Source organism: Phacochoerus africanus, chromosome 15, assembly GCF_016906955.1.
Source record: "Phacochoerus africanus isolate WHEZ1 chromosome 15, ROS_Pafr_v1, whole genome shotgun sequence".
NCBI lineage: Eukaryota > Metazoa > Chordata > Mammalia > Artiodactyla > Suidae > Phacochoerus > Phacochoerus africanus.
In genome coordinates, this window is record NC_062558.1 from 35,376,322 (window position 1) to 35,395,824 (window position 19,503).

The 19,503-nt window shown below is 46.5% G+C and overlaps 1 protein-coding gene across 2 annotated transcripts in view; it reads left to right on the top strand.

Annotated features, from left to right (window-relative positions):
- Positions 1 to 19,503, top strand: part of NOS1 (nitric oxide synthase 1) — a 93,466-nt gene that overhangs the window by 46,543 nt on the left and 27,420 nt on the right. Inside the window, exons 10-18 of one of the 2 annotated variants that reach the window (XM_047761856.1) lie at positions 2,654 to 2,755; positions 4,810 to 5,004; positions 5,409 to 5,494; positions 7,873 to 8,017; positions 9,269 to 9,373; positions 9,915 to 9,973; positions 10,860 to 10,961; positions 13,534 to 13,650; positions 17,948 to 18,122. In XM_047761856.1, coding sequence (XP_047617812.1) covers positions 2,654 to 2,755; positions 4,810 to 5,004; positions 5,409 to 5,494; positions 7,873 to 8,017; positions 9,269 to 9,373; positions 9,915 to 9,973; positions 10,860 to 10,961; positions 13,534 to 13,650; positions 17,948 to 18,122 — 1,086 coding nt within the window. The remainder of the gene's footprint in view (positions 1 to 2,653; positions 2,756 to 4,809; positions 5,005 to 5,408; positions 5,495 to 7,872; positions 8,018 to 9,268; positions 9,374 to 9,914; positions 9,974 to 10,859; positions 10,962 to 13,533; positions 13,651 to 17,947; positions 18,123 to 19,503) is intronic. The other variant, XM_047761855.1, reaches the window with a different exon arrangement.

The window sequence follows — 19,503 nt, forward strand, 5'->3', positions numbered from 1 at the left end:
ATTCCCCACCACGTGCGTTTCTCAGTGGAGGGTCTGACTCCCTCCCTGGCTGAGTCATCCTCATCTCCCACAGCAAGTGCGCTGGGGCGGACCGCTCCCTGGAGCTCCGCTTTGGGGAAAGCATCAGGATTGCTGTGGTTTTGTCAGCAAATGTTGTCTCTAGCAACAGTCTGCTGTGGCTGGCCTTGTTTCCGAAGAAGACACCAAAAAAACAGAGAAGTTAAGCACTGAGCCTGCGTCACACAGTAAATAAAGCACAGCACTTATTTGAACCCTGAACCAAGAGTTAGGTTTATATTGTTAAAAGCCGCATTAACCTGGCTGGACCTTGAAGGTGTTGTGCTAAATAAGTCAGAGACAAATACTGTATGATTTCACTTATATGTGAAATCTAAAAAAGCCAACCTCCTCAAAGCAGAGAGTAGAGTGGTGGTTATCAGGGGCCAGGGGCAGGGAAACTGCAGAAGACGTTTTAAGTGTACAAACTTGCACCTAGTAGATAAATAAGTCCTGGAAATCTAATGCACGGCATAGTGATGATATTCAATGGTGATACTGTGTTATAAATTTCAAAGCTGCTAAGAGATTAGACCTTAATTATTCTCACCAGAAAAAAGAAATGGCAATTATGTGATTGGCTAGAGGTGTTAACTCACACCACTGGTGGTAATCGTATTATGATATATAAATCATATCAAATCAATACTTATCCACCTTAAATTCCCTTAATACTATATGTCAATTTTTTCTTAATGTTTTTTTAATTCCTTGAGTATTAGCCTGGAAAACAGAACCGGGGTCATCAGCTTTGCCACACATTGGAATTGCCTAGGAAATTTTATCAGGGCCCAAGTCCCACTCCCCAAGATTTAGATGAAGTTGCTCCAGGGTGGAGCCTGAGCACCAGCATTTTTCAAAGCTCCCCAGAAGATTCTCCTGGGCAGCCACTGATCTGTAGAAACTTCTGGCAGGAAAGGAAAAAAACATTTCCAGGCAATTTCCAGAGATGTGGCTCATCATATTTAAGAATTTTTAAAGTCATATTTTTTTCCCTGCAACTAATTTCTATTATTTTAAGCAAAATAATGCTGTAGAAGTAACCATGGCAGCATGTCTGGCAGGACACACTCTCCTCTTTCATAAAATAACTCATTTTATCTGTATTTATGTAAAGCAGCAAATTTCTTACTCTGTGTTTGTGTCACCACTAAAAGACCCCAAACAGAACCTAATGCCTCAACCTCAAAAGAGAAAATGAATTAAGTCTGCTTTCATGATCCCTGCTTACATTTCGATTGCAAAGAGTCGTCACTGGGTGACTCAAATGAGACTCCCTCCCATCCCAGCCTTCAGATTCAAACTGCCATTATGTACAAATGCTGACAGCTGGGCCTGGGAAGCAATTTACCCAAACCTAGGAAATTGTCACATTCTAGCCCCATAATGAGACCCAGGTTCCCACAAGTGACTAGAATTGACAGAGGAAGTGAGAAGCCAGGCTCTAATTAATGGACTTGCTATTGGGTTTCCCCCACTCCTGACATCAGCCCCTGCCTTAGCTGGAGCTGTAACGTAAATGTCAGGAGTTGTTTTTGCCAAGTAGTTTTGCCAAAGGAGTCAGCTGGCTCGGGAGCCACTCCAAGGCCTGGAGCATTATGCATCTCCCTGGGTTCAAGTCCCCAGGCCATCTGGCTCTGTGGACTGTGGGCAAGTGTGTGTAGCTCTCTGAGCCTCAGTTTCCTCATCTGTCAGATGGTTTGGCAGATATTATAACTAGCTTCCAATTGGTGTCCACTCGAGAGACAGAACAGGATGAGAGGACAGGTGATGCACTCCTTAAACCCTCCAAAGACTCTCCTCATCATATTTGGATTAAAATCCTGAATCCTTAGCACATCCTGCATAATATAGTCCTGTCTCTCTATCTCTCTCTCTCTCTCTCTCTTTCTCACCAATTCCCAACCTTCCTAATACACTGGCCTTCTTTCTGTATCTCAGACAGCATAAGCCTGATCCCACCCCAGGATCTTTGCATGTGCTGTTCTCTCTGCCTAGAATATTCTCTCCCAAGATCTGCAAATGTTTTGCTTCTCATCATTTGGGTCTCACCTGTATGCCACAGCCACAGTGGTCCTTCCCTGACTATCTCGTTCAATTCATCCTGTCCCCATATCCCTCTTTATCCCATCTCCTTGCCTTATTTTCTTCCTAGGAGTTAGCACTCATCACAATATTAACTGTCTCTTTACCCCACTAGAAGGTAAAGTCAATAATAAAAAGGCCAGCCAAGTCCTTCTAGCTTCTTGCTATCAGTAGTTGCCTGATTTAAAAACTAAAAGGTTGAATGAGTAAGTGAATTCATCTGCATATCAGTTTTGACTAATTGATTAAGAAGTTCACAAGTGGAGTTCCCTAGTGGCTCAGCAGGTTAAGGATCAGGCATTGTCACTGCTGTGGTTCTGGTTACCACTGTGGCACAGGTTCAATCCCTGGCCTGGGAACTTCCAAATGCCACGGGTGTAGCCAAAGGGAAAAAAAAAAAAACTATTGAAAAAAAAAAGAAGTTCATTAGCGACACTAGCTCTGTCCCTCTTTAGTCTCTGAAATCCACAGGTGTCCCAGCCTGTGAGTCTGTGTTTCCTTCTGCTTTCAGGAAGTGGCCAAGAAGATGAACTTGGACATGAGGAAGACATCCTCCCTGTGGAAAGACCAAGCACTGGTGGAGATCAACATTGCGGTTCTGTACAGCTTCCAGGTAGCCCGGGCATGCCTCCCAGCTGCCAAGCCTCAAAGGGGAATTAAAACTTTTCAGAGTCCTAGGGCAGAAGGTCAAGGGCCCACCTACCAGGAACCATCTTTGCAGGGATCTGTGCACAGCAAGGTCTCCTTGCCATCCTGCCTGCCTTTCCCTCCATGATAGATCTTGGGTAGGGACCATTTGAGGAAGAGATAAAAAGATAGGAGGTTTGTGGCTTGTTGCTTATGATTTTTTTAGAATTGAAATGGCAGACATGCTCTGTGTCTTGCCACGTCTTAGGCACTTAGACTTTCATGCAACAGAGACAGATACTCATCATCATGATCAGAAGCATATAGGCCCCTCAAGGCATGTGGCTCCATGGTAAATGCTATTATATGTAGCACAGTGGCTTTAAAAATTATCAGCTAAACCACAACACTTCTGAGGGCAAAAGGGGGACACTGCTAATCATTGTGACAGAAGATGGGCATAAGCTGGCATTCTCCTGGGCAAACCAGGAGACCCATGGTAGAGAGGTCACTCTGTACAGTAGAGACCAGCTCTGTCCTCGGAGGGTGACAGTCTGGGAAGCTAGACCCTCATAGACACATGGAAGGCAGGCACAGATGGTAGACTGAGCTTATCAAGTCATGTATAGGCATGAATATAAACCATAGGTCCTCATGTCCAGAGTAGGGAGACTAGCTAGATCAGGAATATATATCCCAGGGAAGAGGCCAGTTGAAATGGGGCGAGGGGTAGGAAGCCCCTCCCTTCCCTCTTCCACCATGGAGGAGTGAAACTTCAGGAGTTGTGGGCAATGAAGGAGGATGGTTTCATAGCCTGGTATGAAGACTGGCAAGCCAGAGACACCAGAGGTGCAAGTGGGATGAATGACTGAAAAAGAAAGGAGTTCCTGTCGTGGCCCGACTAGTATCCATGAGGATGTGGGTTGGATCCCTGGCCTCGCTCAGTGGGTTAAGGAGCCAATGTTGCCATGAACTATGGTGTGGGTCTCAGACAGGGCTCGGTCCTGCATGGCTGTGGCTGTGGCATAGGCCAGCAGCTGTAGCTCTGATTCGACTCCTAGCCTGGGAACTTCCATATGCTGCAGGTGCAGCCCTTAAAAAGACAAAAGAAAAGAAAGAAAAGAAAAGGGCAGGAAGGGAACAGGGTGTTGTGGCCAGAAAGGGAAGACACTGCCTGAGGAAGGTAAGCATCCAGACCAGCCGACCACAGCGGGCCCCGGGGGCAGGTCATTCAGACATTCAGTCCACCCACCTCTGCTGGGGCTGACTTGTTTTCATTTTAATAAACTCACCCTTATTACTTAAGGATTTTTATTTTAAGAGGATTTTCTATCACTATCATAAATGGGGAGCCAGGAAGTTCCCTGGTGGCTTAGCAGTTAAAGAACCCATCATTGTAGGAGTTCCCGCTGTGGTGCAACGGGATTGGTGGCGTCTCTAGAGCATTGGAATACAGGTTCCATTCCTGGCGTTGCCGCAGCTGCTTGGATCTGATCCCTGACCCAGGAACTCCATATGCCACAGGGCAGCCAAAAACGGAAAAAAAAATAAAAATAAAATAAAATATTCACTTGAAAAAAAATCTGGCATTGTCACTGCTGTGGCTCGGGTCACTGTTCTGACACGGGCTTGATCCCTGGCCTGGGAACTTCCACATGTTAATAAACAAACAAATAAATAAATGGAGAGCCAGTATCATTCGCTGTAAACAAAAGAGAATTGTAAATTTCAATAAATATATAAACAAATACACACAAGGGAAACAACACAAAGTCGTTAGATGCTAGTCGCCTGAGCTTTCTCTCTCATTAAAAATAAGGGGGGGTGGGGGGAGAAGGACAGAGGAAGATTGGCAAGAGAGGCATGAAAGATGAATTAGCACCCAATCAGGATTGAAAGAACAGTGCCGAGAATCACGTTATACTGATTTAAATCATCTCCAGAATCACCCTTGGGGAAACACCACTCTGTGAGCGAGGGAGTCCCAAAACATCCCACCTTCTCTTACCTCCTGACTCCTTGTTCCCTGTCCTCCCCCAGAGTGACAAAGTGACCATCGTGGACCACCACTCTGCCACCGAGTCCTTCATTAAGCACATGGAGAATGAGTACCGCTGCCGGGGCGGCTGCCCTGCCGACTGGGTGTGGATCGTGCCCCCCATGTCCGGCAGCATCACCCCTGTCTTCCACCAGGAGATGCTCAACTACCGGCTTACCCCCTCCTTTGAATACCAGGTCCTGCCCCCCGCCACCTTTCTCGTGCTAAGTCTTCAATATCCCACGTGCATGTTATACTTAGAGCGCATCTCAACTTGAACTTGCCTTTCAGATGCTCCAGTGTGGCCACTATATTGGACTGCCCAGCTTGGGCTGAAAGATGAATGCAGATGAAATGAGTGGTCAGGGGTCACAAGGAGCGCTTGAGAGGGTCTGAGGGCTGAGTGGGAAGGTCTAGCAGGACAGTGCAGGGAGGCTAGACCAGCCACTCTGTGCCCTGTGGTCACCACGGGCAGAATCACTCCCTTCAGGGGCTAAGGGTCGGGCACAGCCGGGTGGCCACAAGCCTCCAGAGAGTCCTGAGCATCTCCCAAGAGGAGCTGGGGACCCTCACTGTGGTGACCGTAGTCCTCTCTTCCCAGCCTGACCCCTGGAACACCCACGTCTGGAAAGGCACCAACGGGACCCCCACAAAACGGCGAGCCATCGGCTTCAAGAAGCTGGCAGAGTACGTCTCCTAAAGTTGGTTGGGATTGGGGGATGGATGGGCCTCCAAATTCAGAGAACTCCAGAAAAGGAGGCTGGGAACATACCTGTCCCTCTGACCTCTTGTGTGATAGGATTTCTCTGTTTTTTTTTTTCCAATCTCTTTGTGCTTTCTTTGCATCAGCGTCTGGGAAGTAAACATTGCCATGACTCTTCGCCTTCCCAATGTCACTTTCCTCACCCCCGTTTCCTAAATTCTTGTTCTGGAGGCAGTGCTGTGTTGACAAACCAGCTCTCCTAGTAATAATGATGGCCATAGTAATAATAGATTTGAAACATTTGCCAATTTCTGTGGTGTAAATACGCCCACTATGGCCAATATCAAGCTCCCAGCAGGAAGTCACTGAACCAGAATAGGGAAGAGCTGGGATGATCTGGCTCCAGCACACCGCTGTCTAAAGCGTACTCTCATCTAGGGCTGAATTTTCATTTCACTCACTCACTCACTCATTCATTCATTCATCCAACAAATGGACACAGAGTGCCTACTTGGTACCAGACACTGCTAGGCTCCAGGGATGTCCTGATGAGCCAGAAAACGTGGTCCTGCCTCATGGAGCCCACATCTACCATTAACGAACAATTCATGGCACTGAGTTTGGGAGGTCAAAAAGGGCAATTGAGCTGAAGAATGAAGTAAGACTTCACTGAGAAAAGGAAGGAGGGAAGAAGGTTATGAACCAAGGCCACTGAAGAGTAATTGTCCTGAAGAACCCGTGGCCAGCCAGGGAACCAGCTGGCAGGTGGGATGGAGCTGACTGAGATGGTTTAATGGGGATGCCAGCCTCTGTCTAAAGATAGAGAATTCCCTGACCCACTCAGCAGAGACCTGCTCTTTGAAGCTAACTTTTTGCAGAAGAGCTAATATGCTCTAAGCTGCTTACTCACTTTCCTCTGCCACTTGGGTCCAGAACTCTCTGTTCTCAACAGGTGCCATCCATGCCATTGACCCCAGAAGTGAAACACTGGTGGGTCTTGACAGAGACTGAAACCTAGGTCCTGGCTCTGCTAATGTGGTCCGCAGGCTCTCTCCCTGCTCTCCCTCCCTCCCCTCTCTCCTCCGTCCACCCAACTTTGTCTTCCAGCCAAGCGAGAACACATCAGCAGCCATCCATTCCCTAACAAAAGCATCACAAATATTCTCAGGAACAGCAGCCTCTGGCTTCAGTTCAGTTCAACTGTCTCCGAGGGAGGAAGGGTGGGAGAAATCTAAAGCATTAATTGCACTATTAAGTTTGGGGTGGAAACAATGGGAGTTAATTATAGATGCTTTTTTATGCTCCAGTCATTCAAAGGGAACCCTCCAGGCACCTTGTATTCTTTTGTGTATCTCCCCTTTACCTCCAAGTGCTCCAGCAGTGTGGGTGGTTTCCCTGATTCTAAAAAAAAATGATGAATTTACCACCAATAATCCCCAGGTGGGGGTAATTAGCAATTTGTCTACACTGAGATTCCTAGTGAGATCAGGGGTTCTCACTGGGAAGGTGAGACTGGGCACCCCTGAGCTCTGGCCCATCTGCCACCCCCATGCCCTCAGAGATGGGAAGGAAAGAACTGGTTCTGAATTCTCCATTTAACCAGAAAGAGCTCTGACTTGACATTTTACTCCCGGGGCTTTGGCTGTAGCAGCATGTTTGAAATTTATTCCTTCTTTTGATAGATGTGCATTTAGTGCCTAGTAAGTATCAGGCTCTACAAGACACTGGATGTGCAGGGCTGACTAAACGAAACCTGGTCCTTCCTTTGGGGATTTATAAACCTCTAAAATCCCTTCTAGCTCAATACCTGGTGATTTACTAGTGATTCATTCCCCTCCCTCCATCTCTCTCTCTCTCCCTCTCTCTGTCTCTCCCTTCCTCCTCCTTCCTCCCCTCCCCTTATCTCCCTCCCTCTCTCTCTCTCTCTCTATCTTATACACACACACACAAATGTAAGTTCCATGACAGCTATTTCTCTGTTTTTCCGCTTCTGTAACAATGCCCAACACGTAGGCACTCAACAAACACTTGATGAATGAACAAATGAGTGAATGAATGAATGATCATCTTCTGGGGCAATGCTTGGCAAACCACCAAGATTCTCAAGACTGGGATCAATCAATCAACAGACTAACAAAACCAACCATGTTAGCTCATAACTAGTTGTTCCAGAGGGACTTAATAAGGGGATCAATATGGCACTAAATTCGCACTCAGAGGGTCTCTGAGGCCATCAAGGATTATGAGAGTAAATCCCACCCTGTTATATTTCATGGATCATGGTTCTCACCTGAAAGGTCTCAGCCTGGCATCCTCCCTCCTTTCTACGTTACCCATTTTCTTCTCCATCCTCTCTCCCCAGAGCCGTCAAGTTCTCAGCCAAGCTGATGGGACAGGCTATGGCCAAGAGGGTCAAGGCTACCATCCTTTATGCCACAGAGACGGGCAAATCACAGGCTTATGCCAAAACCTTGTGTGAGATCTTCAAACATGCCTTTGATGCCAAGGTGGGTAGGGGGCAGTGCCAGCTGTCCAGCCCCTCATGGTAAATAAAGGTGGGGAGGGGAAAGAGGAGATCCAGCAGAAAAGAACCCTTTGAGAATTGGTGAAAGCACATCTGGAGATGCCCATCAGCACACTCATGCCCATTTGCCTCTTTCAGGGGCTTGTGATGCTTCTCTCCCTGTGAACCCGCCACGAGACCAGTGATCACAACCCCCATCTCTAGAGAAAAATGGTAGAAATTTTTATGAGAAACACTTCTGGAGTTAGTTTGGGAAGCTCTGCATTTAGTACAGTCCAGTGGGTTTCTTCACTGCAGGAATTATCAGAGCCTTTAATCCATAAGTATGTGTTATCATCTCCAAAAGAGGAGAGGAGAGAATATAAATGTTTCCCAAATACGTCTGCTTAGGGCTCACTTATTTTCCAGGAGCATCACAGGAACCTACTCTGAGAAATGTTGCTCAAATAATGCTAAGATACAGGGCAAAACAATCTTTCCCTAAGGTGGGTATCACAGATGTGTTCATCCCTGATCTGATTCTGCTGTACAGCACAGGGAACTATATCCAATCACTTGTGATGGAACATGATGGAAAATAATATGAGAAAAAGAATGTGTGTGTGTGTGTGTGTATAAACTCGGTCACTTTGCTATACAGCAGAAATGGACAGAACACTGTCGATCAACTATAATAAAACCATTTTTTCTAAGAGGGGAAGCTGAGCAGACAATGGTCAGATCCAGCTGGGTCAGTCCCAGCCTAAGGATGGTCAAGAAGATTCCAGCATCAGTTGGTTGTAAGAAGCCCAAGGGCCCCAATCAGGATTTGTCTCTAGTGCCAACCCATTGCCCCAGACTCTCTGTGGTCCTTCAGGCCACAGTGACCACAGAAAGGTCCCATGATGCCAACAAGCTTTTCGTTCTACCCATCTGAGCACACTGATACAGTGGTACCCAGAACCTTTTGATCTCCTTCCAAAGGGGATAGCTCAAGATGATTTCTCTTTGGGAGTTCTCCTGTGGCTCAGTGGGTTAAGGATCCAGCATTGTCATTGCAGCAGCTTGAGTCACTGCCATGGCGCTGGCCCTGGAACTTCCACATGCCATGGGCGTGGCCAAAAAATAAAAATAAAAAAAGATGACTCATCTTTTTCCCTCTCACTTCTCTTTCCCCATCACTTTGTTCTTTCCTACCCCTTCTCTCTCCTAATTACCTTCTTCTTTCCTCTCCCCCCATCATTTTCCCACCCAGGTGATGTCCATGGAAGAATATGACATCGTACACCTGGAACATGAAACTCTGGTCCTAGTGGTTACCAGCACCTTTGGCAATGGAGACCCCCCTGAGAACGGGGAGGTGAGCTGAGCTTTCACCTGTTCTAGCATGAGTTTCCATTAACAGGAAGAAGGAGGGGCAGCAGTTACACCTGCAATTCAGTAGCCAACCCTCTCAGAGCCTCAAAGCCAATGACCTCAGTTTGGCTCCAAGTTCTGCCAAGATTGGACAATTTCTAGTCCTCAGTCTATAGTTGTCCAGTGACCAGCTAATCCCTAATAAAAATGTTGTCCCCTGAGTGGGCTACTCCCTCAGAATGGATGCTCCAATCAAGAGCTTGGTGGTCCCTGCTCCAGATGCAAGAAGTGGGGACAATATTTTTATAGAAATCCAGAAAGGGCTTTATGTGCTGGGGGTGGTGGTGGGGCGAGGGGAGTCCATACCTATGGCCCTTTAGAAACAGCCCTCTTCCACATGCACCTGCAGCAATGCTGCCCAGCCCAAGCCTCTGACACCCTGGCCTCCAGGGTGTCAAGTCAAAACCCCAGACTCTCAATGCCCAACCCTGTTGCAGATTTAATCACACATGCCTCACATTTTGCTCATCTTTTTCAACCTTTAGAAGTTTGGCTGCGCTTTGATGGAAATGAGGCACCCCAACTCTGTGCACGAGGAAAGGAAGTAAGTGAATGACCTGCCACTGTCACATGACACCCTGTAGGGGTAACCAAAAATTGTCTTTTGGCCTCTGGAGTTCACATCTGAGTTCTGAATGGTTTTCTAACCTGCAGTCTGTGATCGATTTTAGCCAATGGGTGACTGTGGTCCGCTGGGGTGGATATTTTAGTCTTTGGTCACTTCACAAGCCTGTGCCTCTTTTATTATACCTGCCTGAACTTTCTAATTTGTAAAAATCAAATTAGAAAGTAGATGTCAGGGTCCTATGAAAAGTTGAGCACTATGCAAATAGTAGTTCTTATTTCCCTTTGGAAACCTGCATTCAGAATCAGCAAGCTTCTTTCCCTAGAACTTTTCCCTCTGATACTCACAGTGCAGTTACCTCCACTAGCATGAAGGTTAACTTCAAAAGATAAGATACTTCATAGGTGAAAAATGCCTGGGGTCAAAAGATGTTCCTGGTGAAACTGTCTCTAACATGGGATTAGGTTCCCAAGATATTTCATAAGGTGACAAATACTCATAACCAAAATTAACCCGAAATCCCCCCAAAGTCGAGAACATGCGGCACATGCATAGGGATCTGTCTTTTTATGAGACCAACACCATGGAGTAGATGCCAGCACTGGCTGGTGTTCGAGGCTGTGCTCTGCAGAAAGTCCCTCCTGGTTTTCTTTCAGCCAAACACATGTTGCCAAACTTGCGTGCCTTCCACATCCAGGGGACAGCTTGAGTCCCCTGTGGTCAGCCCTCCTTCTCTGCTCAATGCAAGCATCTTGTCCTCCCTCTCCCTGCCTCTCTCCTTCCCAGCACATCCTGGTGGCCTCCAGCAGGTCCCCCTCACCCCTCCTCCAGGGAAAGATAGGGCACCATCCATTCTCCCCTCTAGGTACCCGGAACCCTTGCGTTTCTTTCCCCGTAAAGGGCCTTCCCTCGCCCGAGGTTACACAGAACTGCGCGGTCTGGCTGCAGCTCGTGACAGCCAGCACAGGTAGAGTGTGTGTGTGTCATGTGTTGTGCGTGTGCTCGCACATGCATGCACTTCTATGCCCTGCGTGCGAGCGTGCGTGGATGAGCGCACGTGTGCGCATGCGTGCATGACAATGCAGTTGTGTGTGCGCATGCTCAATGCTACAGCATCCAAAGCCACATCTAGGTCTCACGGAGACCGAAGTTCTAACCCAGGCTCTGCCAGTAGCACGCTGAATAACCTTACGCAAGTTGCTTGACCTCTCTGAGCCTCCGTCTTTCTCATCCGTCAAACGGGGAGAAACTCTGCTGCAACCACCTCTGGGATGTGTTGCAGGGATCAAAGGATCATAACAAAGAGGAATGCATTTGGAAAAACCTCGAGCCTCATACAAATACATGTGCTGTTATTTTTACCCCACAACCATCAACCATCCCTCCCACACCAACAACACAGCCACCCCCTGATATGTTGCAGGACTTATTTGGAGAAGTGACTCAATGTGAGACTATTTTAGGGCAGAAAATACACTTACATATATTTAGAACTTTCCTGATGCTGGAGCGAAAACTTTGAAGAACATCCAGCTTAGAAACCCTGCTGCCAGAATGCGCAATTTCTTTTTTTGTCTTTTGCCACTCAGATGTGTGTGTGTGCCTGTGTGTGTGTGTGTGTGTGTGTGTGTGTGTGTGTGTGTGTTGAGTTTCTGTGTTTTGGTTTGTGATTCGAAGGTTTTATGGTTTTTTGGTTTTTTGTTTGGGGGCTTGTTCAAGGTATTTTTGGTCTTGGAGATTTGTTTTTGTTTTGCTTTGTTTTTATCTTATCTGAGAACAAAACTTACCACTTTTGGAGGAAAAGTGGGAAACCATTTTTGTATTTGTCTTTATTTTTGTATTTGTTGAGATTTAAAATTTCAAGGCTCATGAGCCTCTGATGCTGAGGTTTGAGTCCCAATAACATCTTTCTTCCCCTTCAAAACAACTTCAAGAGAAATCCAATCTCTTTTTCAGGCTATGTGTCAGTGCTGAACATTTTTCATGTTTACCTGAAATGTGAGAGACCCTTGAAATGTCTCAAGACCAAAACTATATTGAAAGAGAATGTAGCAGTGGTTACCAGTGGGGAAAGGGGAGGGGGAGGGGTGATGTAGGGGTAGGAGAGTAAGAGATACAAAATGCTATGTATAGGAGTTCTCATGTGGCTCAGCAGAAACGAATGTGACTCGTATCCCTGAGGATGCAGGTTCAATCCCTGGCCTCACTCAGTGGGTTAACTATCTGGTGTTGCTGTGAGCTGTGGTGTAGGTCACAGATGTGGCTCAGATCTGGTGTTGCTGTGGCTGTGGTATAGGCTGGCAGCTACAGCTCCGATTCGACCCCTGGCCTGGGAACCTCCGTATGCTACAGGTTCTGCCCTAAAAAGACAAAAAAAAAAAAAAAAAGCTATGTATAAAATAAGCTACAATGTTATATTGTATAACACAGGGACTATAGTCAATACTGTATAATAACTATAAATGGAGTATAACCTTTAAAAATTGTGAATCACTAGACTCACCATAGTTGTAACATATAATATTGTACAACAACTACACTTCAATTTTTAAAGATAGAAATAAAGTGGGGGGGGGGGGCATGTTCCCGTTGTGGCACAATGGATTAAGAATCCCACAGCAGCAGCTCGGGTCACTATGGAGACAAGGGTTTGATCCCTGACCCAGTGCAATGGGTTAAGGATCCAGCATTGCCACTGCTGTGTGAGATCTGAGATCTGGCGTTGCTGTGGCTGTGGTGTAGGCCGGCAGCTATAGCTCCAATTAGACCCCTAGCCTGGGAACCTCCATATGCCACAGGGGCGGCCTTGAAAACACAAAAGACAAAAAAAAAAAAAAAGAAAGAAAGAAAGACAGACAGAAAAAAAGAGAATGTTGACCAGGTGGTCCTGCACCATCCGGCAAACCTTTCTATGAGGGTATAAATATTCTTTATCTGTGCTGTCCTGTACAGCAGCCACTAGCCACACCTGGCTGTTGAGCACTTGACGTGGGCTAGTGCAGGTGGGGAACAGAATGTTTCATTGGGTGGGACTGGAATGAATGTAATTTTAAAGAGCCACACACAGCCAATGGCCACTCCAGTGGACAGCACAAGTGTAGTTCCTGGCCATGCAGTGTGAGGTGTGGGGACCAGCAGCATCAGCATCTCCTGGGAGCTTGTTAGAAACACAGACTAGTAGGCCCCACCCTGGACTCCTGAGCCAGGATCTGTACCTTAACAAGATCCTGGAATGATGCCTGTACTCACTAAAATTGGGCAAGCAAGGAAACACAGTCTGATGGGTTAAGAAGTAGTCTGTTCTTCCTGAGTCAGGTGTGGTCCAAAACCTTTTCAGTGCAGGTAACATCCAATGCACATGGCCAGCTGTCATTGTCAGGGGTTGGGGGCGAGGTGAGTTGATACATTCTAGACAAGGCATCTAGAAGGTGTACTGTGGGGAAGATTCTAGAACCAGGACTAATTAGTCATCCACCTTAGTGTTGACCCCAGGAGGGGTCTCCCAGCCAGCGCTCACAAACTCTCTTTCATCTTGGCAGGAGCTACAAGGTGCGATTCAATAGTGTTTCCTCATACTCCGACTCCCGCAAATCATCAGGGGATGGGCCAGACCTCAGAGACAACTTTGAGAGCGCCGGGCCCCTGGCAAATGTGAGGTGAGCATTCACACGAGAGCATTTTAGATAATTCATGGACAGATATTTTGTATTTCAATGGTTGTGTATTCAGTTTAATTGGGATTTGGGAAGAAAGAAAACTGAATGTCAAACCCTTGGTTTCGCAGATATTGGTCAAGATGAGGCTGATGTAAGCAGAGTGATCAGGCCTGGTCATGAATCTCTTAGACCTTTCACTAATTGAAGCTTCACACCTGCTCAGGGCAATGCTTCACAGATGATACAGATCACAGAGTTCCTAAATATGGAAGTGTTATGTCCATCAGTACACTTTTATGGGGGGCCACACCCACAGCATATGGAAGTTCCCCAGGCCAGGGATTGAATCTGAGCTGCAGCTGTGACCTACGCCAGTTCCTTAACCCACTGTGCCACAGAGGGAACTCCAGTAAACTTTTTAATAGACTTTACTTTTTAAAAGCAGTTTTAGGTTCACAGCAAAATTGAGTGCAAGGCACAGAGACTTCCCAGAGACTCCCTGCCCACCCTCAACACAATCACACAAGCAGACTCCTCCACTATCAACACTCCCCACCACATTTATATAATCAGTGAAGCTACATTGACATGTCATTGTCACCCAGGGTCCATAGTTTACATCAGGGTTCTCTCTTGGTGTGGTACAGTCTATGGGTTTTGACATCAGTTCATTTTCTTTGGTTTGACATTGAAACATCCATGGTTTAATGGTCAGACCCATTCTTTGCTTATTAAATCCATCATGGCTTAGAGCAGGGCTTGGCAAACTACAGCCCAGAGGCCAAATCCAGCTTGGCCATCATATATTTTTGTACATTCCATGAGCTCAGAATAGTTTTTACAGATGAACATTTGCAACTCATTCGATGATGAAAAATATCACCTTTGAACCCTAATTAAGCAAAATGCTATATTCCCCCCAAAAATAATTCATTTTTTTCATTAGCAGACATATATAACTTTAAAAAAATGTATTCAGGGAGTTCCCATTTGTGGCTCAGTGAGTTAAGAAACTGACATTGTCTTCACGAGATGCGGGTTCAATCCCTGACCTCACTCAGTGGGTTAGAGATCCAGCATTGCCATGAGCTATGGTGTAGGTCTCAGATGTGGCTCAGATCAGGTGTTGCGATGGCTGTGGTGTAGGTCGGCAGCTACAGCTCCAATCTGACGCCTAGCCTGGGAACTTCCATATGTTGCAGGTGCAGCTGTAAAAAGAAAAAGGAAAAAAAAGAGAGAAAAAAAGATGTACTCAGTAACCATTATTATTATTATTATATTTTAATTTGATTCCAGAACATGGAGGAATTTGTTTTCTTTCTTGTTATATGAGTATCTGCATAATAGCTTTGGTTTTCCTTCTTGGCCTACAAGCCTGAAAGTATTTACTGTCTGGCCCTGTGTATAAGTTTGCCAACTTCTGGTTTGGAAGCTTACAAATAGGAATTTTGAAATCATCAGGTGAAGATGGTGGTGGACATGTGAGTCTAGGAAGTGACCGTGACTCAGGTCTTCAGGTGCATGAATTAATCACCTGGACCACCTCTTGGTGAACACCAGTGGGTCTGAATAGATAGTGAGTGCAAATTAAAAGCAAATGAAACAGCACCATTGAGTAAATAACAGTACTGGTGGTAGTGAGGTGTGGCAGCTGTCTCAAACATAAAAAATATTGGAGGTTTGGGAAGCAATGAATTACAAGCCATGACCATCACAGTGTTGGACTAAGAGGGGTGGCTGGGGGCAGAAGTGCTGCCCTCAGCTCCTTCAAGTCAGTCCACACCTGGCCACCAGCTCTCTCTACCTGTTAGGCTACTGCCCTACACGGAAAAGGTGGGGAATCCAAGGAAGGAGCAATGGGGAAACAGGCTACCTAATCCCACATCCTCCCCTTGGAGAAGCTCTGGAAGCCCTGGGAAAGGAGGGCAGGAGAGAAGAGGAGAATGAGATGAGGAAACACGAAGGTGGATTTGGAAAGGAGGGGATATTAACCTGTTACCTTTCACTTGACTTCTGACACCTCTGGACCAAATCTCAAGGTCATTCTCCAGCAACAGAGAATCCCTTCCCACCTTGCCCCACCTCCTACCCTCCTCCTCCATCACAGTCTTTCACCATCTTTTTTTTTGTCTTTTTGTCTTTTCTAGGGCTGCACCCATGGCATATGGAGGTTCCCAGGCTAGGAGTCTAATCAGAGCTGTAGCCGCTGGCCTACGCCAGAGCCACAGCAACACAGGATCCGACACAGCATCTGCGACACAGCATCTGCAACCTACACCACAGCTCACAGCAACACCAGATCCTTAACCCACTGAGCGAGGCCAGGGATCAAGCTCATATCCTCATGGTTCCTGGTCGGATTCCTTAACCACTGAGCCATGACGAGAACTCCCTTTTTTTTTTTCCTTTCCACTGTCTTGGTTCTATTATTCTCAAAAAGAGATTCAGGGACAGAGCCAGACCCTGTATGGGACAGATTCAACAGCTCTACTCCTCAGCTTGTCTGAAATGACAGTCGACCATAGAACCCTCCACCCTGGGAAAGAAGCAAGCTGGGGTGTCCATGACCCACCTGTAAACCTGTCCATTCGGTCCCAGTGAGGTCAAGACCCACAGCTAGGGCCAAGTCCTGGAGGTGTGACATAAAGTCTCTTCAGGACTGTGGTGCCACCTGGAGTACAGCCCTCCACCACCCATACTTCAGAATCATTAACTTCAAAATCTCCATTAACCTGACCCCAATTGATTCAAACACCAGCATGTTCTTGGGGGTATCTATGCCAAGAGGGTTTGTGAAACAAATCAAGTTCACAGACATTGCAAGAGGTGGGGCCTGCATTTTAGAAATCTTTCAGTCTCTTAACTAAACCTGTTTAGACACCAGCACTGGATGTGTTCATGACAAGCCCTCTCTAATTCAGGTCCCCAAGACCTGCTATGCTAGAGTTTTCATTATCTTTGTGGTATCATTTCATTATCTTTGTGATATCTAGTGGTATCATCAGTAGGATTCAAGTCTTCCAACAACATAGACTTATTTCCCCCAATTAGTCCAGCATAGAAAGGGGCACACAAGAAACAGTCAATGGTTCTGAATCACCACTATCCCCAGCTCATCCTTCTTAGGACCAACTGGGACTTTTCTCCTGATGACAGTAGTACCTAGCAGAGACCAGAGGAAGGGAAATCAAGGCTGGGGGCTCCCAGGCTTAAAGACGGCCTTACCCAGAGAGTTCCTGTTGTGGCTCAGCAGGTTATGAACCCAACTAGTACCCATGAGGATGCGGGTTGGGTCTCTGGCCTCGCTCATTGGGTTAAGGATCCAGTGTTGCCATGAGCTGTGGTGTAGGTCACAGATGCAGCTCAGATCCTGCATTGCTATGGCTATGGTATAGGCTGGCAGCTGCAGCTTCGATTCCATCCCTTGCCTGGGAACTTCCATGTGCTGTGAGGGTAGCCTTAAAAAGACGAAAAGAAGTTGGCCTTACCCAGATGGGCTTGGGGTAGTCTGACCACCATGGGCTAAACACCACCTTTCTGGAGATACCGGATGTCTTCATCTGCTTGGGCAGCCATAACAGAATACCACCAGATGTGTGGCTTCAACATCAGAAATTTATTTATTTTCTCTTGGTTCTGGAGGCTACAAGTCCAAGATCAGAGTGCCAGTAGGATTGGTGTCTGGTGAGGCCTCTCTTCCTGGCTTACAGAGGACCACCTTCTTCTGTGTCCTCACATAGCCTTTCCTCTGTGAGCACATGGTGACAGGAGAGAAAAAGAGAGCTCTCTGGTGCTCGGCTGTCTCTGCCTTTTCCTTTCTCTCTCCTTTTTTTTTTTTTTTTTTTTTTCATTTTAGTGGAAGTTCCCAGGCTAGGGGTCAAATCAGAGCTGCAGCTGCCAGCCTACACCACAGCCTCAGCCACACAGGATCCAAGCCTCATATCTGTGACCTACACCACAGCTCATGGCAATGCCAGATCCTTAACCACTGAGAGAGGCCCGGGATCACACCCACATCCTCATAGATACTAGTCAGGTTCTTAACCCACTGAACCACAGCTGGAACTCCTCTCCCTCTTCTTATAAGGACACCCATCCTATTGGATTAGGGCCCCATCCTTAGGACCTCATTTGATTTTAGTTACCTCCTTGAAGGCCCCATCTCCAGGCACAGTCACACTGGGGGCCAGGGCTTCAACATATGAATTGGGGGGGGGGGGCATATAACAGTTCATAACACCAGATACCCCCAGTGCCTCCCCAGTCCCCTAGCATGGACCTTCTGTTGTCTTGGCAGGTTCTCTGTGTTCGGCCTTGGCTCCCGGGCATACCCTCACTTCTGCGCCTTTGGACACGCCGTGGACACCCTCCTGGAAGAGCTAGGGGGAGAGAGGATCCTAAAGATGAGGGAGGGGGACGAGCTCTGTGGACAGGAGGAGGCTTTCCGGACCTGGGCCAAGAAAGTCTTCAAGGTAACTCTCTCCCCAGATCTCAGAGACCCAGGGGGAGAAGTCATGCCCCCAAGGATCCCCAAAGACAGAGAACCCAAACCATGAAATAGAAAAAACTTGAGAAAATCCTTGGTAGTTCTCTCATGTATCCAGCTAGGAGACAGCTTTACACAACTCAGATGAGTTTGAGTGGTCTTTTTTCACTTTACTTTTTATTTCTATTAGGGTATAGTTGATTTACAGTGTTGTGTCAATTTCTGCTGTACAGCAAAGTGACCCTGTCATACGTATATATACATTCTTTTTCTCGTATTATTTTCCATCACGGTCTATCCCAACAGACTGGATATAGTTCCCTGTGCTGTACAGCAGGACCTCTTGCTTATCCATTCTAAACGTCATAGTTTGCATCTACCAACTGAGTTTGGGGTGGTCTTAAGACACGCATTTTTCCACCCAGAACCCAACCTCCTGCGTTAGGGAGAAGGAGTTGGTCTATTAAAAATTATAGAGTCCTGGAATTTCAGGGCTGGAAGGACTCCATCTCTCACTCACATTTCGTAGACAAGTAAACAACAACAAAAAAAGTAGAGCTGGTTAACCAAACCAGGGGGCCATGCCTTGGGCTGGATCTCAGATCTCTCCAATGTGTCTACTTTGACAATCTTATTCCTCTTTGTGCTCAATCTTCAATGACACAGTAGTTCCTAGCCACATGTGGCTATTTAAATTGAAATGTAAACTAATCGACTTTAAACACCATGGATGAATAAACAGTGTGTCTAAACCAGGGAATGTTACTTGGCCATAAGAAGGAATGAAGTGCTAACACCTACTACGATAATGATGAATCTTGAAAACCTGTGTTAAATGAAAGAAGCCAGACGTAAAATGAGTGTATTTACATGAAGTGTCCAGAATAGGCAAATCCATAGAGATAGAAAGTAGACTAGTGGTTGCCAGGGGCTTGGAAGAGTGGGAAATGTGACTGTTTATGGGTATAGGGTTTCTTCTGGGCTGATGAAAATATTCTGAAACTGGAGAGTTGTGGTGATTGCCCAATCTTGTGAATGACATTTATCCAGCTATATATAAATTAAGTACAATTTAAAATTCCACTCCTCAGCTGCACTAGCCACAGGTCATGTGCCCAATAGCCCCTGGTGGTTCATGGTTACCATATTAGACAGCACAAATGTTTCTCTTTTTTTTTTTTCTTTTTCTTTTTAGAGCCACACCTGTGACATATGGAGTTTCCCAGGCTAGGGGTCAAAAAAGAGCTGCAGCTGCCAGCCTACTCTATAGCCGCAGCAACGCCAGATCTGAGCTGCATCTGTAACCCACACCACAGCTCATGGTAATGCCAGATCCTTAACCCACTAAGCGAGGCCAGGGACTGAAC